This window comes from Polypterus senegalus, chromosome 3 (genome assembly GCF_016835505.1).
Source record: "Polypterus senegalus isolate Bchr_013 chromosome 3, ASM1683550v1, whole genome shotgun sequence".
NCBI lineage: Eukaryota > Metazoa > Chordata > Cladistia > Polypteriformes > Polypteridae > Polypterus > Polypterus senegalus.
This window is the reverse complement of record NC_053156.1, coordinates 25,404,559-25,422,312: the sequence shown is the minus strand read 5'-3', so window position 1 is coordinate 25,422,312 and position 17,754 is coordinate 25,404,559. Positions and strand designations below refer to the sequence as shown.

The following is a 17,754-nucleotide window of genomic DNA, read 5'->3' as shown; positions in this document are numbered from 1 at the left end:
TTGAGTAGTGCGGCCTTTGACTGCATTCCCAAAATCTGTAGCATTCACATGATGAACCTTTTTCTCGGTTCTAAAAGGGAGATTTGGATTAGAGTGCCCTGCAATCGATTGGCATCCTGTCCAGGGCAGGTCCCATTGCTGTGTCTGAAAAAAATAAAGACTTCCCACACTGGTGTTCTGTAAAAGTGAGTTCAGAAAAGGGATGGATGTATTGTATGGAGACAGTAGCCGAATATTAGTGTCATTTACATAAAGATGGAATTGCAGCAGGAGTAACACAATTATCTGAGGAGGTCAAGGGAAGGGATTGTGCTGCTGCTGGCATCCTGTCCTGGGTTGGTTCTTAATGAAGTCCGCATGGTCTTCAGTTCTCCGCAGTGAAGTAATGGAAAAATGGGCTCAGGAAATGGATGGATTTAATTGAAAGGTTGGGGCGCAGTGGGTAGCACTGCTGCCTCGCAGTAAGGACACCTGGGTTTGCTTCCAGCGTGGAGTTTGCATGTTCTCCCCATGTCTGTGTGGGCTTCCCCTGGGTGCTCCGGTTTCCTCCCACAGTCCAAAGACATGCAGGTTAGGTGCATTGGTGATCCTAAATTGTCCTTAATGTGTGCTCTGTGTGTGTGTGTGTGTGTGCCCTGCCCGGGGTTTGTTTCCTGCCTTGCGCCTTGTGCTGACTGGGATTGGCTCCAGCAGACCCTCGTGACCCTGTTGTTAGGATATAGCGGGTTGGATAATGGAATCGAATTGAATTGAAAGGTTTACACAGAGAAGATAGATGTGAAAGGCACTATATAATATTGAAAAATGTGAAAGGCATTATATGCTACATAGATACAAAAATGTGAAAGGCATTATATGATAGATAGATAGATAGACGTGAAAGGCACTACAAATAAGAAAAATCCGGAGTGGTCTCCCCTCGACTTTCTCGTATACTCAGATATGGGGATGGATATTTGAGGAGTAAACTGCAAGACTGATTATATTTTTATATTATTTACATTAAAGAACCATCAACAGTGGTAGCGCTGCTGCCTTGCAGTTAGCAACAACAACAACATTTATTTATATAGCACATTTTCATACAAACAGTAGCTCAAAGTGCTTTACATATTAAAGAATTGAAAAATGAAAGACACAATTTATAAAATAAAATAAATCAACATTAATTAACATCGAAGAGGACATGACATTGAAGTTAGGAGACCAGGGTTCACTTTCCAGGTCCTCCCTGTGTGGAGTTCGCATGTTCTCCCCGTGTCTGTGTGGGTTTGCTCCCACAGTCCAAAGACATGCCGGTTAGGTGGATTGGTGATTCTAAATCGGCCCGGGTGTGTTTGTGCGTTTCCTGTGGTGGGTTGACACCCTGCCCGGGATTGGATTCCTGCCTTGTGCCCTGTGTTGGCTGGGATTGGCTCCAGCAGACCCCCGTGACCCTGTGTTTGGATTCAACGGGTTGGAAAATGGATGGATGGAAGAACTATCGATAACGAATGAAGTCAAATTAATATATTGAACAATTATTATAAAAGTACAGTTGAATAAATCGGACTCTGTATCTGCATGAATTAAAGGTAAAAGACCACTTCCGGTTAGCGGAAATCACTCAAAAGTTGATAGACATCCCACTCCCATTCCATGACCCGCAACGAGTACCATCTCAATTAAAGTATTACACCACGACTGGCTTCCCATTTGTGACAATGTCATGTAAAACGTGTACAGAAAATGCAGAGGCTTTGTTGGACTGAAAAGAAAATGGTCCATAACACAAGAAGTCAAGAAGAACATGTTCACCATCAGTGACGTTTCGTCCAGGCGCCGTTTCTGTTGAGGGTCCAGTTTGTCTCCCTACATCCGTGTATGGAAGGGCATATTCAGAAAAGAGAGGGGCTTAATTGAGGGGCATGTAAGGAATCACAAGACAATGATAAGAGGAAAACACAATGAAGGATTGCACTGCCACTGGCATTCTGTCCACAGCTGGCTCCTGCCGTTGAATTCAGTTAGATAAACTTTATTAACCCCAAGGGGAAATTTAGATGCAGAGATACAAAAAACAAAGATACAGAGGCACAGGACAGATAATACAGCCAATCAATTAATCGATAAGTAAATGTACATTGTGCAGAAATTTCAAAATGAACTTAAAGAGTACATCGGGAGGAAGCTTTGCATTGCCTGATAGCAGCAGACAGAAAAGACCCCCAGAGACTTTTCTTAGCACACCGTGTTGGAATGAGCCTGTGGCTAAAAGTGCTGCAAGAGAGAGAGCGCCTCCTGGACGGGATTTTTCAGAATGGCCTCTGGCATCCTCTGTCCCACAACAGCTTCCAGTGTGTCATGCTACTACCATCACGTAACAAAACAAAGAGTTGCAGTTAATGTATGCAACGCTGAATGTCTTTTCTTGAAAGCGTATCCTCAGTGGCCTCCGATGAGCACCGGTAAGACTCCAGCCATGTTGTTGTTCTCATTTTCACATTTGTCTCGTTCCATAGCAGCCGCCTTTGTTGCTGTGGCAGCTCGTCTGCTTTAACGTTGTTAATGTGTTTTGATTTCTGGCTGACCCCCCGAAAGGACTGAGCCTGTCGGTGCTAAGGCCACTTTGGAGACAATGTCATATTTGGAGTTCTAGCTGGCCACATCACAGCCTTGAGGTGCCCTCTAGTGGCCAAAGACAATATCAGCTGCTCCAGTTGTTCCATACAGTCCATTAACCCTGTGGTGTTGGCAATCTTGGCCAACCTTTATCTTCTGCCTCTCAGACATAAAGGCTTGGCCGACATTCCTTTTCTGCTTCTCAAACGTTGTCCGACATTTATCTTTGCTTCTAAACGTAAAGGTCTCACTCCTTAAGTGTCTGTTTCACTTCTGCTGCTTTGTTGTATCTGCTTTCCTTTCCTTATCAGGCTTAACCTTCCTACGCACGTCAGGTTTTCCTTTTCTGTAAAGGTGTACTCACACTGGCAATTCGTTCCATGGCCGAGCACGTTTGTAACCCCACAAAGTCCAGTTCGTTTGACTAGTGTGATCGCACCATGCCGGGCCAACAGTACCGTCCCTGACCCGCTTGCAAGAGGTGGGTCCAAGTTTGCTTCAGTAGCATTCGGGAACAGTGTGATCGCTGAATGTGCCCGAGCATGGAAAACAGACATGACGTCAATGATGCAATTCTCATTTCATTTATTACCATTTGAGTTAAAAACAGGTTTTTATCATCTTACACATGAACGTGATTGTAATTGGCAAAAAAAGCTGCAAATTCCTCCCTTAAAATCATTTGTCACTGTAAAAATCTCGTACGTGCAGCACGATTAATAGCAAAACACTCTGCTGCACAATCAATAAATCTATAAGAGGGTAGAGCGTCATCCTAAACGAATCCGAAAACAACCACAAAATAAGGAAAATCATTTTGACAAGCATGCTGTCACCTTCCGTGTCCGAATCTTGTTTTTTGGCTTTACACGAAGTCGCACAGTCATGACGAAAGTGTGCCCAGGCCCAGAGCGTTAAGAGCAGTGTGAGTGCAGGCCAGCAGGAGGGATAGGTAGCTGGCGGTGGGAGAGAAAAAAATTGCATGTTGGCACGGCATGCCACGGAACAAACATGCTTAGTGTGAGCACACCCTTAGTCTTCCCGGCCTTTGTATGCGTTTCCGCTCCACCTCTGTATTTATCTTCTTTTATTATTATCTTTCTGTGATTTCCCCCCCACGGCCTTTCCTTGTTCTGTCACTCAGTTGCGTGTTCAGTTTAAGGATGGCAGTCAGTGTTTCATCTATTGAGGGCGCTCATTCCCATTGTCTTTTCACAGTTTGCTCCTCCACCTCAAGCTGCTCTGATAGGGGTCTGGTGCTCATGGTTCGCCACCTTGGCAGGTGTTATGTTAAGAAGACCTCTTTGAGCCCCTGACATTCACCTTCTTTAAAAACCAGACCTCTGCTGGGTGTTCTTTTGCTGGACATTAGGCCTCCAGCGCTCTAAAGTCGGTGCAGAAAAGGCTAAAGAATGTCCCACCACCCCCTGTCCTGCCTGAAAGAAAGAAGCACCTTGGAAGAACGATGTGTGGAGTTAATACCAAATGCCTCCTATCCAGCGGTGTCGTGAGGTTGTTAAGGATTTCCTCCCACTTCATCCCTTCTCCTACTATGTCTGAAGCAAAGTAAACATTTTTTTTAGTAGAAGAACTGCTCTGGTTGAAATAATTTGTGTGTTTAGTACAAAATTACTCTTTGCTACAAGCATGAATGACACAAAGTTTTTAATGTTACACTGATATGGTGACAGAAAAGAAAAATTCACTGATCTTGACTTTGCTGACAATGCTGTGATCTTTGTCGAGTCAATGGAGGCTCTGATCAGGGCTCTAGAGAGACTGAGTGAGGAGTCTGAGGGTCTGGGCTTGTGAGTGTCCTGATAAAAACCAACATCCAGGCCTTTAATGACCTCTTGGGCACGGCCATCAGCAGTGTGTCTGTTTGTGGAGAGAGTGTCGACCTTGTCGAGAGGTTTACTTACCTTGGCAGTGGCATTCATGTGACTCTTCCTATGAAGTCAGTATGAAGTCATGGGCGGGGTCATGAGGTCACTGGAACGGGGTGTGTGGCCTCCCGATATCTCTGCAAAAGGTCGAAGGTCCCAGTCTGTAGAGTCCTGGTGCTTCCTGTTTGTGAGACATGGACGCTATCCAGTGACCTGAGATGAAGATTGGACTGTTTGGAGAATCCTTGGATCCCACTGGTTTGACTTTGTGTTGCTCATGGAGTCCCGAATGAAGCACATTACCTGCATTGTGATGGAGCGTCAGTTACGGCACTACGGCCATGTGGCGCAGTTCCCTGTGAGTGATCTGGCTCATTGTTGAGGATCTGAGCGGCTGGACCAAGCCAAGAGAATGCCCATATAACACCTGGCTGCGGCAGATAGATGGTCATTTTCAGAGGGTAGGACTGAACTGCATGTCTGCCTGGGGGGTTGCCAACCAGGATCCTGAGCTGTTTTGTCGTGTGGTGGGTGCGGCAACATGCTGTACCAGTGCCTGCTGCCCAACGTGACCTGACCTGACCTGACATTTAATCGATCACTTAAGCCCATCTCTATTCCATGCTAATCTGTACTTCACAATTCTGGAAGGTCATCTTCACCCATCATGCTCTCTTTATTTTTTGGCCAGAGTTGGAGTGGCTTCTGTTATGAGAAAAACACATTCTCAGTGTGCCGCATCCTTCATGGACACCCAGTCCTTGAATCACACTTGTTAATTGATTGAACTCCCCATCTTGTAGAACTGAGAGCACCAGAAGAGTCCAGTGCTGAAACACATATTAGTGTCTGTGGTGACCAACATGTCATTAAAGGTTCCCACCTTTTTGGCCTGTGCTTGTGTGTGTGTCTTCTTTTTCTCTCTGTCTTGTGTTCTGTTTTCAGTCCTTTTTCCTCAGATTACAAACTATTTCTTCCTTCCTCTAAAGTTTAAAACGCTTGATTGTCATCGCACCACTAACTCCAATCTCTCGTCTCCTTTTCCTTCTTTTTCTAGTCATGCCTGATACTCTGCAGGTCAGCTATGTTGCCTCATCTCAGATGTCCTCTCGCTCCCTTGCCGGTCAGTCTCTTCCAGAAGGCGCCGAGTTAGAACTGACCTGTGCGGCCTCGGTTCAGTCTGAGCAGCACACCCACCTCTCGGTCACGTTCAGCGCACGAGGAGGAGTGGATGCTGCTGCGGTGGATGCAGGGAGAGGTCACAACCTGCGAGAGATCATCTCCATTGCACAGGATCAGAGCGTGGTGCCTGGCCGGAGTAAGCTTTATGCCGAGCGCTACGCCAATCGAGGGATCATTCTGGATAAAAGGAAGGCCGGGGGCGAGAGGGATCTGTATGTCCTCAGGATTGCCCAAGTCGTTCCCCAAGATGGTGGGGCTTACTTTTGTAACGTGGCACAGTGGATCCGGGACCCGCAAGGAGAATGGGAGAAGATTGCACAGCGGACGTTGGAGTTGGGGAATATCACAATTACTCCTTTAGGTGAGTAATAAAAGAGTCTAAAAGAGAAAATAGTTTCACTCTAGGGCCCATACCACATGCATTTCAGAATAGGTCACCCACCTGAAGCTAAGCATGTTCAGGCCCAGACAGTAGTTGGGTGGGAAACCATCTAGGGAAAGGTTGGGTTGCTGCTGGAAGAGGTTTTGGTGAGAGCAGCAGGAGGTTCACTTACCTTGTGGACTGTATGTGACGAGGACATGTGCTGTAACAATGGCTCCATCCTTTTAGATGAGATGTAAAACCGAGGCCTGACTCTCTTTGGTCATAAAAGATCCATGGCATCCTTCATAAAGAGTGGGGTGTATCCCACCAGGCTAAAATGCCCTCCAACAGCCTAGTCATTAGGATTAATCATCCTTTGTCTCTACCTGGCTAGCTCTCTCAACCCTTCACCACCTAACAGCTCATGTGTTGTGAGCAGACTGGCACAAAAATGGCTGCCATCACATCATCCATGTGGATGTTACACATTAGTGATGGTTGAAGTGGCTCCCCACTCACTGAAGCCGTTTGAGTAGTGAGAAAAGTGCTATGTAAGTGTAAAGAATTATTATTATTGGGAGAAGGATATTTAAGGATGGAGCTGTCAGGCAAGAGGAAGGCCTAAGAGAAGGTTTATGGATATGGTGAGAGAAGACATGCAGGTGATGGATGTAACAGAACAAGATAATGAGGACAGGAAGATACGGAAAAAGATAATCCGCTGTGGCGACCTCTAACAGGAGCAGCCGAAAGGGGGATCATCCCAAGGAATGGGGATGGTATGTCCGAGCTGTGGAGGTGATGTCTAACAGTAGCCTAGCTCAACAGATTGCACTCCCCGTGCTCTCCACGACTATCTCCATTGTTCCTCTGCGGCCTGACAGCTCCTTCTCTGCCGTTGTTATCTATTGTGTCCATTGTTATACGGCTCCATTATCTCAGAGAGCGGGGAAAGACGCTTCTTTTCTTTGCCGTTTCTTTTCCCCTTCGAAGACTCTCTATAGGGGGGTGGTCTGACCACTCATTGGCATGAAGCAGTGCCAATTGGGTGGCTTAACACACAAGTACTTCTGACATAAAAATGCTATTGTGCTTTTCTCACACTCAGTGGGCCAGTGGTGGGTCGGGGGCTGCCCATAAATCCAAAGGCGCTGTCCTGTTTTTTTTTGTTTTTTTTTTTTGATTTTCGGTACCATTCACAGAGAAGTGGAAGATTGTTTTTCCGGCTTGATCCGACATACGCCGGCAAGCACACAGACCCTCCATTGTGGCTTTTCATTATGTACTAGTAGAATATGAGGCCCATCGGCCCCCTCGGCTAATTGTACAATACCCTTCTGAGGTTGATTGATTATTCTGGGCTCTCCTTCCACTGATTATTTTTTGGCTCTCTATTTTGGTGGATGTTTTTTTCATATTTTTATTAGTGTTTAGGTTCTCATCTGACCTATCCCTTTACCCCATTTTATTTCACTACCTAATAGCTAATGTGTGGTAAACATCTGGCACAAGAATGGCCCGTGGATGCTGCACGTTGGTAGTGGTGGCAGTGATTGAAGTGGCCATCCCCAGTATGTCCATAGTGCTTTGAGTTACTTGAAAAGTGCAATATAAATACTGTACAGTCAGTCAGTCATTCTCCAACCCACTATATCCTAACACAGGAATATAAATACAGCTGTCACTCTATATCTACAGGATCTAAGGCAGTAAAAGATGGAGGCAGGTTGTCGCAGGCTTATGTCCCAGCCAGGATTAGCAAGCTAACTACACCATATTGTTGGGTAGCAGTGGGACCCCCCACGTGGTGCTAATTGTGCATTAGTTATTTTAAATCTACCAAGGGAGTCGGGACTCTCGATGTGCTGCACTTTACTTTAATTCATGATTTTCATATTGGCTGCCTTCTGACTCTTGTTTTGTTTACCAAGCTAGGCCCATAACCTGAAAATTGCCCCAGAAGAAGCGTATAGTGGCTGAACTGTGCTCTGATCCCCAAAGGACATGACAAGTTCTCCCTCAGGGATTAACAAAGTTTATCAAATCAAGTCATTTTCCAACCCGCTATATCCTAACACAGGGTCACGGGGGTCTGCAGGAGCCAATCCCAGCCAACACAGAGAGCAAGGCAAGAACAAATCCCCGGGCAGGGTGCCAGCCCACCACAGGGCACACACCCACACACCAAGCACACACTAGGGACAATTTAGGTTCACCAACCAACCTAACCTGCATGTCTTTGGACTGTGGGAGGAAACCCACACAGACACAGGGAGAACATGCAAACTCCACGGTGGGAGGACCCGGCAAGCGAACCCAGGTATTCAAATGAAATCAAAACCAAAAAAATGTATGATCTCACCCAACTTCTGGTGCCAAGTGCATTTTGCCGTAGTTTTTGCCCCTTCTGTTTTCCACCTGGCAGCACACGTTTTCAGTTTTTGATCTCAAGTTTAGTTGAGTTTTCATTAATTAGGTTGAGCTGCTAATGAAATATTTAAATGTTGAAAAACGTGAGAGAGAGAGAGAACATCTATAATTGATCGTTCTGAAACACCAGGACCTGGCCACCGCACGTGGCGATGACATTTTCTACTATTTTTAGGTTTCTGTGCAACTCTCTAGCAACAGAAGGCAGAGTCTGGGCAATGGAGCCACAAAATGGTGTCACTGCAGTATGAAATCATAAACTTAAAATAAAATAAGTCTCGGGAGTTGGGACTACAAATTGAAGTAATCTTTAGAATCTTTATGGTCCACGGCTTACAAGACTAAATACAAAAGGATAGTTTAGGGTCAGCGTTCATCCCCCTTTCTTGCTTGTTTTTGAGTATAGAAAGACTGCATTTTGTACACACGAGACCCCCTTTCTATTGTTTTTTAACACTTGGTCAATTTTTCATGTTATAAGTATTTTTTATTAGTTTAGAAAGCCATGCTATCCTCTTTTAATGTTTTTCTTTTTGTTATTTTTGTTGCCTAAGTTTTTAGTCCCTTTTGGTTATTTAAGTGTAGTTTATTTTCCTTTCTTTTTTTAAATCTCTTCCTTCCTCCCTTCTGTTTTTTAGCACCTGAATTAAGCCGGGATTGTTTTTGACATTTTGCATTGTTTTTAATAGTACACAAAGTTGAAGATATTTCAGCCACTGGTAATATTTTCTTAGAACTTCTTGCCTAAGATTAAATCTTGCAAATACGATGCTATTGTTATTTCTGACCATGCACCTATGATCTTGGAGCTAAAATTACTAAGCCTCATACACTCACCCAGATGGCCTCAACCGCTTCTATTAGCTGACGAGAATTGTACTGAATTTATATCCAAACAAATCAAATTCTTTCTAGAGACAAATACATCCCCCGAGATCTCTGCAGGAATACTCTGGGAAACTCTTAAGGCCTTCTTAAGAGGACAGATTATCTCATATCTTTCCCACAGAAATAAATCCGAGGCCAAGAAAGTAGCAGAGATAAAAAGCAAATTATTAAAATAGATGAAGAACATGCCAGACTACCAAGCGAGACTCTACATAGGAGAAGGCAGGATTTACATTCGGAATTAAACCTCTTGACAACTAAAGAAACTGAACAACTAATCTACAAATCCAGACATCATTATTATGAGCATGGAGAGAAAGCTAATAAGCTTTTAGCTCAACAAATTCACAAGCAAGATGTACGCAATCTCGGTAATCACTAACACTAACGGAGATAAAATCATCGAACACAAAAATATAATGCACATTTTCAGAGACTACTATAAATCCCTATATACTACTGAGTTTAAGGAAGACAATACACAATCTAATGCATTTCTGGATACATTACAGATACCACAAATAGACGCTTTAGTGTGGAGGAACTTGATAAACCTCTGTCATTATCAGAATTACTAGATGCTATAAAGTCACTCCAAGGTGGAAAAGCAGCAGGCCCTGATGGCTACCCTGCAGAGTTTTACAAGAAATTCTCCGCTCAGCTAGCTCCCTCCTATTAGCAACATTTACAGAAGCCAGAGATAACCAATCTCTTCCACAAACCTTTCGCCAAGCACTAATCACTGTCTTTCCAAAACAAAATAAGGACTTATTACAATGTGCATCATACAGACCAATTTCACTTCTGAATAACGATGTTAAAATACTCTCTAAAATCATAGCTAGAAGGATGGAGAAAGTGCTCCCTCGTAATATCACAAGACCAAACTGGATTTATTAGGGGCCGCACTTATCTTCAAATCTTCGCCTGTTTAATGTAATATACTCACCAACTAAATCAAACACCCCAGAAATATTATTATCATTGGATGCAGAAAAGCATTGACATGATTGAATGGAAATACCTTTTACTACATTGGAGAAGTTTGGGTTTGGCCCAACATTTGTGCATGGATTAAATTACTGTATACTAACCCAGAAGCTTCAGTTTGCATCAACAACATTTGCTTAGACTACTTTAAACTAGAACGTGGCACTAGACAAGGATGCCCTTGTCACCGCTGCTGTTTGCAATTGCCATTGAACCACTGGCAATACATTGTCGAAATACTGATCAGATAAAGGGGATTAGCAGAGAAGGACTGGAACAGAAAATCTCATTATATGCAGATGACATGGTACTGTATATATCGGACCCAGAAAATTCTGTGCCTGCAGTCTTAGCAGCACTCACAGAATTTCAAAAGATCTCTGGTCTCAGAATTAATCTGAATAAAAGTGTACTCTTTCCAGTGAATTCTCAAGCATATAATATTAGATTAGACACCCTACCTTTTATCATTGCAGAACAGTTTAAATACCTAGGGTAAACATCACAAGTAAACATAAAGCTCTTATCAACAAAATTTCGCCTGCATGGAAAAAATTAAACAAGACTTGCATAGATGGTCAACCCTTCATCTCACACTAGCTGGAAGAATTAACACTGTTAAGATGAATATTCTTCCTAAGCTCCTTTTTATTTCAAAACATCCCAATATACATTAATAAATCATTCTTTAAGCAATTGGATTCAACAATAACCTCATTTATTTGGAATTCAAAACATCCACGCATCAAAAGAGCGACCCTACAAAGACAAAAGGCAGAAGGCGGCATGGCTCTACCTAACTTCCAGTTTTATTACTGGGCAGCAAATATACAGGCGATAAGAACCTGGACACAAATAGAAGAACATACACAGGCTTGGACCGCAATAGAAGTAAAATCCTGCAGTACTTCTTTGTATTCCTTGCTCTGTGCTCCAATAAACACACGCTATCGGCAATACACTAATAACCCAATTGTGCTCCACTCACTTAGAATCTGGAACCAATGTAGAAAGCATTTTAAGACGGAGAAGCTTCTATCTGTGGCACCTCTGCAAGAGAACCACCTCTTTCAACCTTCACAAACATATGCAGTTTTTAATATCTGGAAAAATTTAGGAATTAACTTGCTTAGAGATCTTTATATAGACAACGTCTTTGCATCCTATGAACAATTACATTCCAAATTTAACATTCCAGCTACACATTTCTTTCACTATCTTCAAATCAGGAACTTTGTTAAACAGAACCTTCCAGATTTTCCTCATCTTGCACCCTCATCCATGCTGGAAAAAATATTGCTCAATCTCAAGGAGTTAGACTCCATCTCTACAATATATAAAATCATTTTACAATCCCTTCCTTTTAAAGATCCAAGAGGACACTGGGAAAAGATCTCTCAATTAATATATCAGAAAAGGAGTGGAAAGTAGCAATGCAGAGAATTCACTCGAGCTCCATATGCAAAGCATACAATTATACAACTCAAAATTATATATCGAGCACATCTGTCTCGACTAAAACTCTCCAAAATGTTTCCAGGGCATGATCCAACCTGCGACGTTGCAACCAAGCCCCAGCCTCACTGGGTCACATGTTCTGGGCCTGCACCAAATTAACATTATTCTGGACAAAATTTTTAATTACCTCTCAGACAGCCTTGGACTCACAATCCCTCCTAACCCATTAACAGCTGTGTTTGGGGTTCTTCCAGAGGGTCTTAAAGTGGAGAAAGACAAACAAATTGTGATTGCATTCACTACACTGTTGGCACGCAGACTTATTCTGATAAACTGGAAGAACCCAAACTCTCCTCTTTTAAGTCAGTGGGAAACTGATGTGTTATATTATTTAAAATTGGAAAAATCAAATACTCAGTTAGAGGATCTGTACAGACTTTTTCAAAACATGGCAGGATCTAATCAGTAATATTTTAAAATAAGTTCATAAAGCACAGAGAATTTATTAATTTAGGTATGTTTACAAGCCTTAAATTTTACGCGTTTGGCTTGCTCTCTCTCTCAGGGTGGGGATCGATCTGTTCTTAACTAATTTTTCTTTTTGTAAAAACTTGATTGCTGTGTATGGATTGTAATAAAATTAATAAAAATAAATAAAATAAAAAAAAAAGAACGTGATACCAGAGGCTTCCCTTTCTCTTTTAATTTTTATTACTTTGCTTATTTTTTTACTCTTTGAATTTGGCAGGCAAGTATCCTAGCCAGCCATATAGCAGTATATACTGTGGAACCTCGGGTCACAACCGCAATTCGTTCCAAAACTCTGGTTGCAACCTGATTTGGTGGTGACCCGAAGTAATTTCCCCCATAGGATTGTATGTAAATACAATTGATCCGTTCCGGAAAGTACGAACTATATGTAAATATATATTTTTTTAAAGATTTTTAAGCACAAAAATAGTTAATTATACCATAGAATGCACAGCGTAATAGTAAACTAAATGTAAAAACATTGAATAACACTAAGAAAACCTTGAACAACAGAGAAAACTAACATTGTAAGAGTTCACGAACCGCGAGCTGTAAACACTTTTTTTTAATGAGTTTTAAGCACAGGGGAAAAAATGAACATTTGAAAAATTCGTAATTTATACAAAAACTAACCATAAACAACCAAGAAAACTAACCTTGCATGAGTCGAGTTCTGGCATGAAGGAAGTGAGGAGGAACTGGGTGGAGAGGAGATTACAGTTTTGAGGTAAAGTCCCTCTGCGCGATGCATGTCTGACCAAGAACAATGTACTGTACAGGGAGGGACTGAACACGTGCGGAAATCACCGGCGTGTACGAACCGTAAGGGAAATGAAATAGAGCACAAAGAGTTCACAGCGAAGGCACAGGAAGAGGCTGAACACGTGCGGAAATCACCGGCGTGTACGAACCGGAAGGGAAACGAAATAGAGCACAAAGAATTCACTTTGAATGCACAGAGAGAGACTGAACACATGCAGAAATCACCGGCGCGTACGAACCAGAAGGAAAACTGGCTTGTTCATCACCAAAATGTGTGGTCGTGAACAGATGCAAAAGTTTGGCAAACTTTTTGGTCGTAACCCGATTTGTACGTGTTCAGAGACGTTCGTGACCTGAGGTTCCACTGTACCAGAAAGGCTGGTATAGAGACCACCTATCTACCATCGTAACCCTGCTGGCCTGAATAATAGCTAACACATATCCATTATGGTAGGCTATTCTCGAAATTATACTACGTTCATCTACCATCATAAGCGTTCTGTCCAGAATATTGTCCTAAGCATATCTGTTACGACACACTGCTGTTATACTACGCTACTCTCTAAATCTTGAAGTTCTTCTGCCATAGAGAGGTATTCCCAAAAGGCCGTTACACCTCTCTGCTATAATAACCTGGCTGGCCTGAATAACAGCCTACACATATCTGTCATGCTATGCTACTGTTACACTACTCTACTATCAAAATGTTGCAGTCCAGTACTGTAGAGGAATATTGTTGAAACGTTGCTACACCTGTCTACCATCATAACCCTGCTAGACCTGAATTAGAGCCTACACGTATCCATTATAATACGCTACTCTGTAAATCATGCCGTCCACTGCTGTAGATGCATATTCCTGAAAGGCCATTACACCTCTCTGCTGTCATAAACCGGCTGGCCGGAATATTGGCCTTCACTGTATTCGATTACACACGTAATATTTTGCTGTCTAGTTATGCTACTTATGCAAGTTACAATGCTGCTTTTTTGTTTTTGTTTTTTTGCTACACATATCTGTTACGCTAAGTCTCTAAATCTTGCAGTCCGCTTCTTTAGAGACACATAACCAAAAGGCCTGTACGCCCCTCTGCTGGCCTGAATAACGGCCTACACATATGTGTTACACTATGCCACCCTTACACTGCTCTACTCTCTAAATCTTGTAGTCCAGTGCTGTAGAGGAATATTCTCGAAACGCTGCTACACCTGTCTACTATCCTAATCCTGCTGGCCTGAATAACGGCCTACTCATATCTGTTATGCTACGCTATTGTTGCACTATTCTGCTCTCTGAATCTTGTAGTCCACCGCTGTAGATAGATATTCCTGAAAGGCCACTACACCTCAATACTGTCATAACCCAGCTGGCCGGAATATTACCCTTCACTATACCAGACTATGCACATAATATACTGCCATTTAGTTGCATCGTTACACTACTTAGGCAAGTTACTCTTCAAGTGCAACTTCAGACTTGCACCTATCTGTTACGCCGCACTAATGATACGCCTACGCTAGTTTCCAAATCTTGCAGTCCGCTGCCGTAGAGACAAATTCCCAAAAGGCAGCTCTCTGGCGTTGTAATCTAGCTAGCCAGAATGCAGACCTGCGCATATCTGTAACACTACATTACTGTCGCTATCCTCTAAATCTTGCAGTCTACTGCTGTAGAGGCATATTCTTGAAACGCTGCTACACTCATCTATCATCATAAACCTTCTGTCCAGATTAGTGGCCTGTGCATATCTGTTATGATCTACTACTGTTATGCTCTCTAAATCTTGAAGTTCCACTGCCATAGAGAGGTATTCCCAAAAGGCTGTTGCACCTCTCTATTGACATAACCCGGTTGGCCGGTAAATTGCGTGTCACTATATTAGACTACACACATAATATACCGCTGTCTAGTTACACTACTTGAACAAGTTCCACTGTTGTTTTCTTTAGCTGCAGGTCAGTTTTGTTTCTGTCTCGTAGGTAGGTTTCAAGAAGAAAACAGAAAGGATTTCAGTTGTACTTTAGCATGGAAACAACTCAAAATAGATGTTTAGCGTGCCCATAGAAGTACAAGCAAGCAAAGAGAGCTTGTGCCCCATGGGAAGGAGTTGTGGTGCTTGATGGCAGAAGTGAGAGCCCTGCCCAGTGTTTAGAGATGTGGCCTACAGTAAAATGGTATGAGAACTGGTGGCTGAGACAAGAAATGTCCAGAGTGGAGTCCACCCAGTCAGCTTAAAGTAAGCATGTGTTTAACAACCTTATTAGCACCTTCTTCAAAGGACACCCCAGATCTTGGTGAACTCACAAGGTCAAGTTGTACTTTTCCTAATGCATACCAAACTGTTTCATTTTTTGTCTTGCCAGCGGACACCCTGACTGTCACAGTGACCCCAGAAGGAGAAGTGTCTCTGCCCATCGGTTCTCCTCTCAGCCTTTCTTGTGCTATCAGTGGAATTAGCCCAAGTTCTCGCCCTTACATGCTTATCCAGTGGCTACGTGGAGGCCCAGGTGGTGGAGCTGAACTTTCATTGGCTCAGATGGCCCCAGATGGAGTTGTAAGCTGGCGTGAAGATATTGTAAGGAAAGGGGAGGTCTCCTTCGAAAAGGAAGCCGAAGGCCGCTACACCCTAAGGTTCTTCTCCTCGCACCCAGCCGACGCAGGCCTCTATCAGTGTGCGGTTAGCATCTACACTGGACTACCATCAGTCACGCAAATCCCAGCTGCGAACCAAAGGTCAAATGGGGTCAACATTAAGCTTAAGATGAAAGGTGAGACAAGAGATTTACTCTGCTCTTTCAGAAGATGATACCCTTGTCCGTTCTGGTGATTATTTTTTCCTTTTCTTTCCTCTCAGCTGTGACCGTCCGAGCAGTGGCAGGACTTTCTGAAGGCCCTACCCTCCGAAGAGGTCATACCATCTCTCTGCTTTGCAATGTTTCTGTAGAAACTGTTGGCCTCACCCAGATAGAGATGAGGTGGCTGGCGTTTCACAACAGGGAGGACTTAAGCAGTGAGACGGTGCTGGTGGAGCTGCGGCATGATGGTACCACCAGCTTCCACTCGAACAGGAGTGACATTAGCCTGGACCAACCAACCCTTGGCACTTACCGCCTGCGGATCCACAATGCGAGGATGGAGGAGCAGGGCCTGTACCAGTGCCAGGTGACTGTATGGGGCCAAGATCAGCATGGAGCTTGGTACAACACTGGAGCCAGCAGCCATTCCAGCTTAGTTCAGGTGTACATGTACTCACAAGGTCAGTATCGGCTAGGAAGTCTCCATCTAACTTTGAGGTTCTGTCTGTGGAAATCGGGTTTGGGAGGAAAGGTCTGACATGGAATTTTCTCTCGTTTGATGTTATATTATCACTGCTAGAGCTATGAATTAGCACTTCCCAGTACAATGCAATTTCAATTCACAAGAGCTTGGCTTGACTTCGTTATGACTCAAATTAAGTTTGCCCTTCCAGATTCGCAAATTTGACATTCTGACTAATGTAAATGGGAATATTTTTTGGAACTTGCCGAAAAATCACAAAAACTTGCAGATAATGCGTCAGCCAAAAATACATTAACAATACTGAAAATGATTTGTATCACAATAATCTCTATATACAGCATATACAATTCAACGTCTGTTTGTATGTCTGTCCGCTTTTCACAATAGAACAACTTAACAGATTTAGATTGTTTTTTTTCTAGAATTTGCTTGAACATTTTGGTTGATTTTGCGACTTCTCTTGTTGCGCTAAGTATCATGGTTGGCTTGCAGGAGCGATATATTCACACTAATTCGAGACAAAGTCTATGGGCTGATGAGAGGGGGAGGCCTGACGTCAGGAGTGGGGACCTAGGCAGGGCCCTCCTCGCTGTCCTGTTTCACTACTATACGCGGGTGGAGTGGCGGGTGGGATATCTAGTAAATGCTAGTGTTATTTATTTACAGATTGTATCGGGCAGGTGATAAGCAGTGCCTGGTGTTCTGCCCAAATACTTCAATGTTTGTCTCATCAGACTCTACTAGAGTCCTTTAAATGCTGCCATATCCTATTTTTTTTTTTACTCAAGAGTGGCTGCCGTCTGGCCAGTCCACCATAAACACCTGATTGATGAAGCGCTGCTAAGATGGTAGTCCTTTCGTACAGGTTTTCCCATCTCATTAGAGGACTTCTGAATCTTGGTTAGAGTGACCATTGTGTAGCGGTTGCAGACACTCAGATTCGCACTGTCTTTTAACAGCGATTTGTTTATTTTATTTAGGGACACCAGGAACACACCCAGCCTTGATCCAGCGTGTACACTCTCACACACGTAGACGCGAGAAATATTTCTCAAAATTGGTAAAAGGTGAACGGTATATTGAACAAATAAAGAAGGCAAAAGCAATTATTAATCAAACCATACATATGCAAAAACCCAACAGAAAATCCCCCAACACTGATCACATTATTTAACAGATATTCCACAAATAACATATGGCGAAGCACTGAGTACAAAATGGTTACAACACTCATGGTTCCACAGGTGCGATGACGGAGAAAATGAATGGAGACACCAAGTGAACAGTTTCCTGAATGTTATAAAAGTTTTGTCCTACTGTGTTCCAGTTGTTGCGTGAAGATCTGTAAAAGTTGAAAGCGCTGGATGAAGTCGCTTACCAACC

General features: G+C 43.1%; 1 protein-coding gene across 1 annotated transcript in view; it reads left to right on the top strand.

Annotated features, from left to right (window-relative positions):
• igsf8 (immunoglobulin superfamily, member 8) overlaps nt 1-17,754 on the top strand; it is a 49,169-nt gene that overhangs the window by 29,251 nt on the left and 2,164 nt on the right. Inside the window, exons 3-5 of the mRNA XM_039746816.1 lie at nt 5,545-6,030; nt 15,456-15,860; nt 15,947-16,348. Of these exons, the coding sequence (XP_039602750.1) occupies nt 5,545-6,030; nt 15,456-15,860; nt 15,947-16,348 (1,293 nt within the window). The remainder of the gene's footprint in view (nt 1-5,544; nt 6,031-15,455; nt 15,861-15,946; nt 16,349-17,754) is intronic.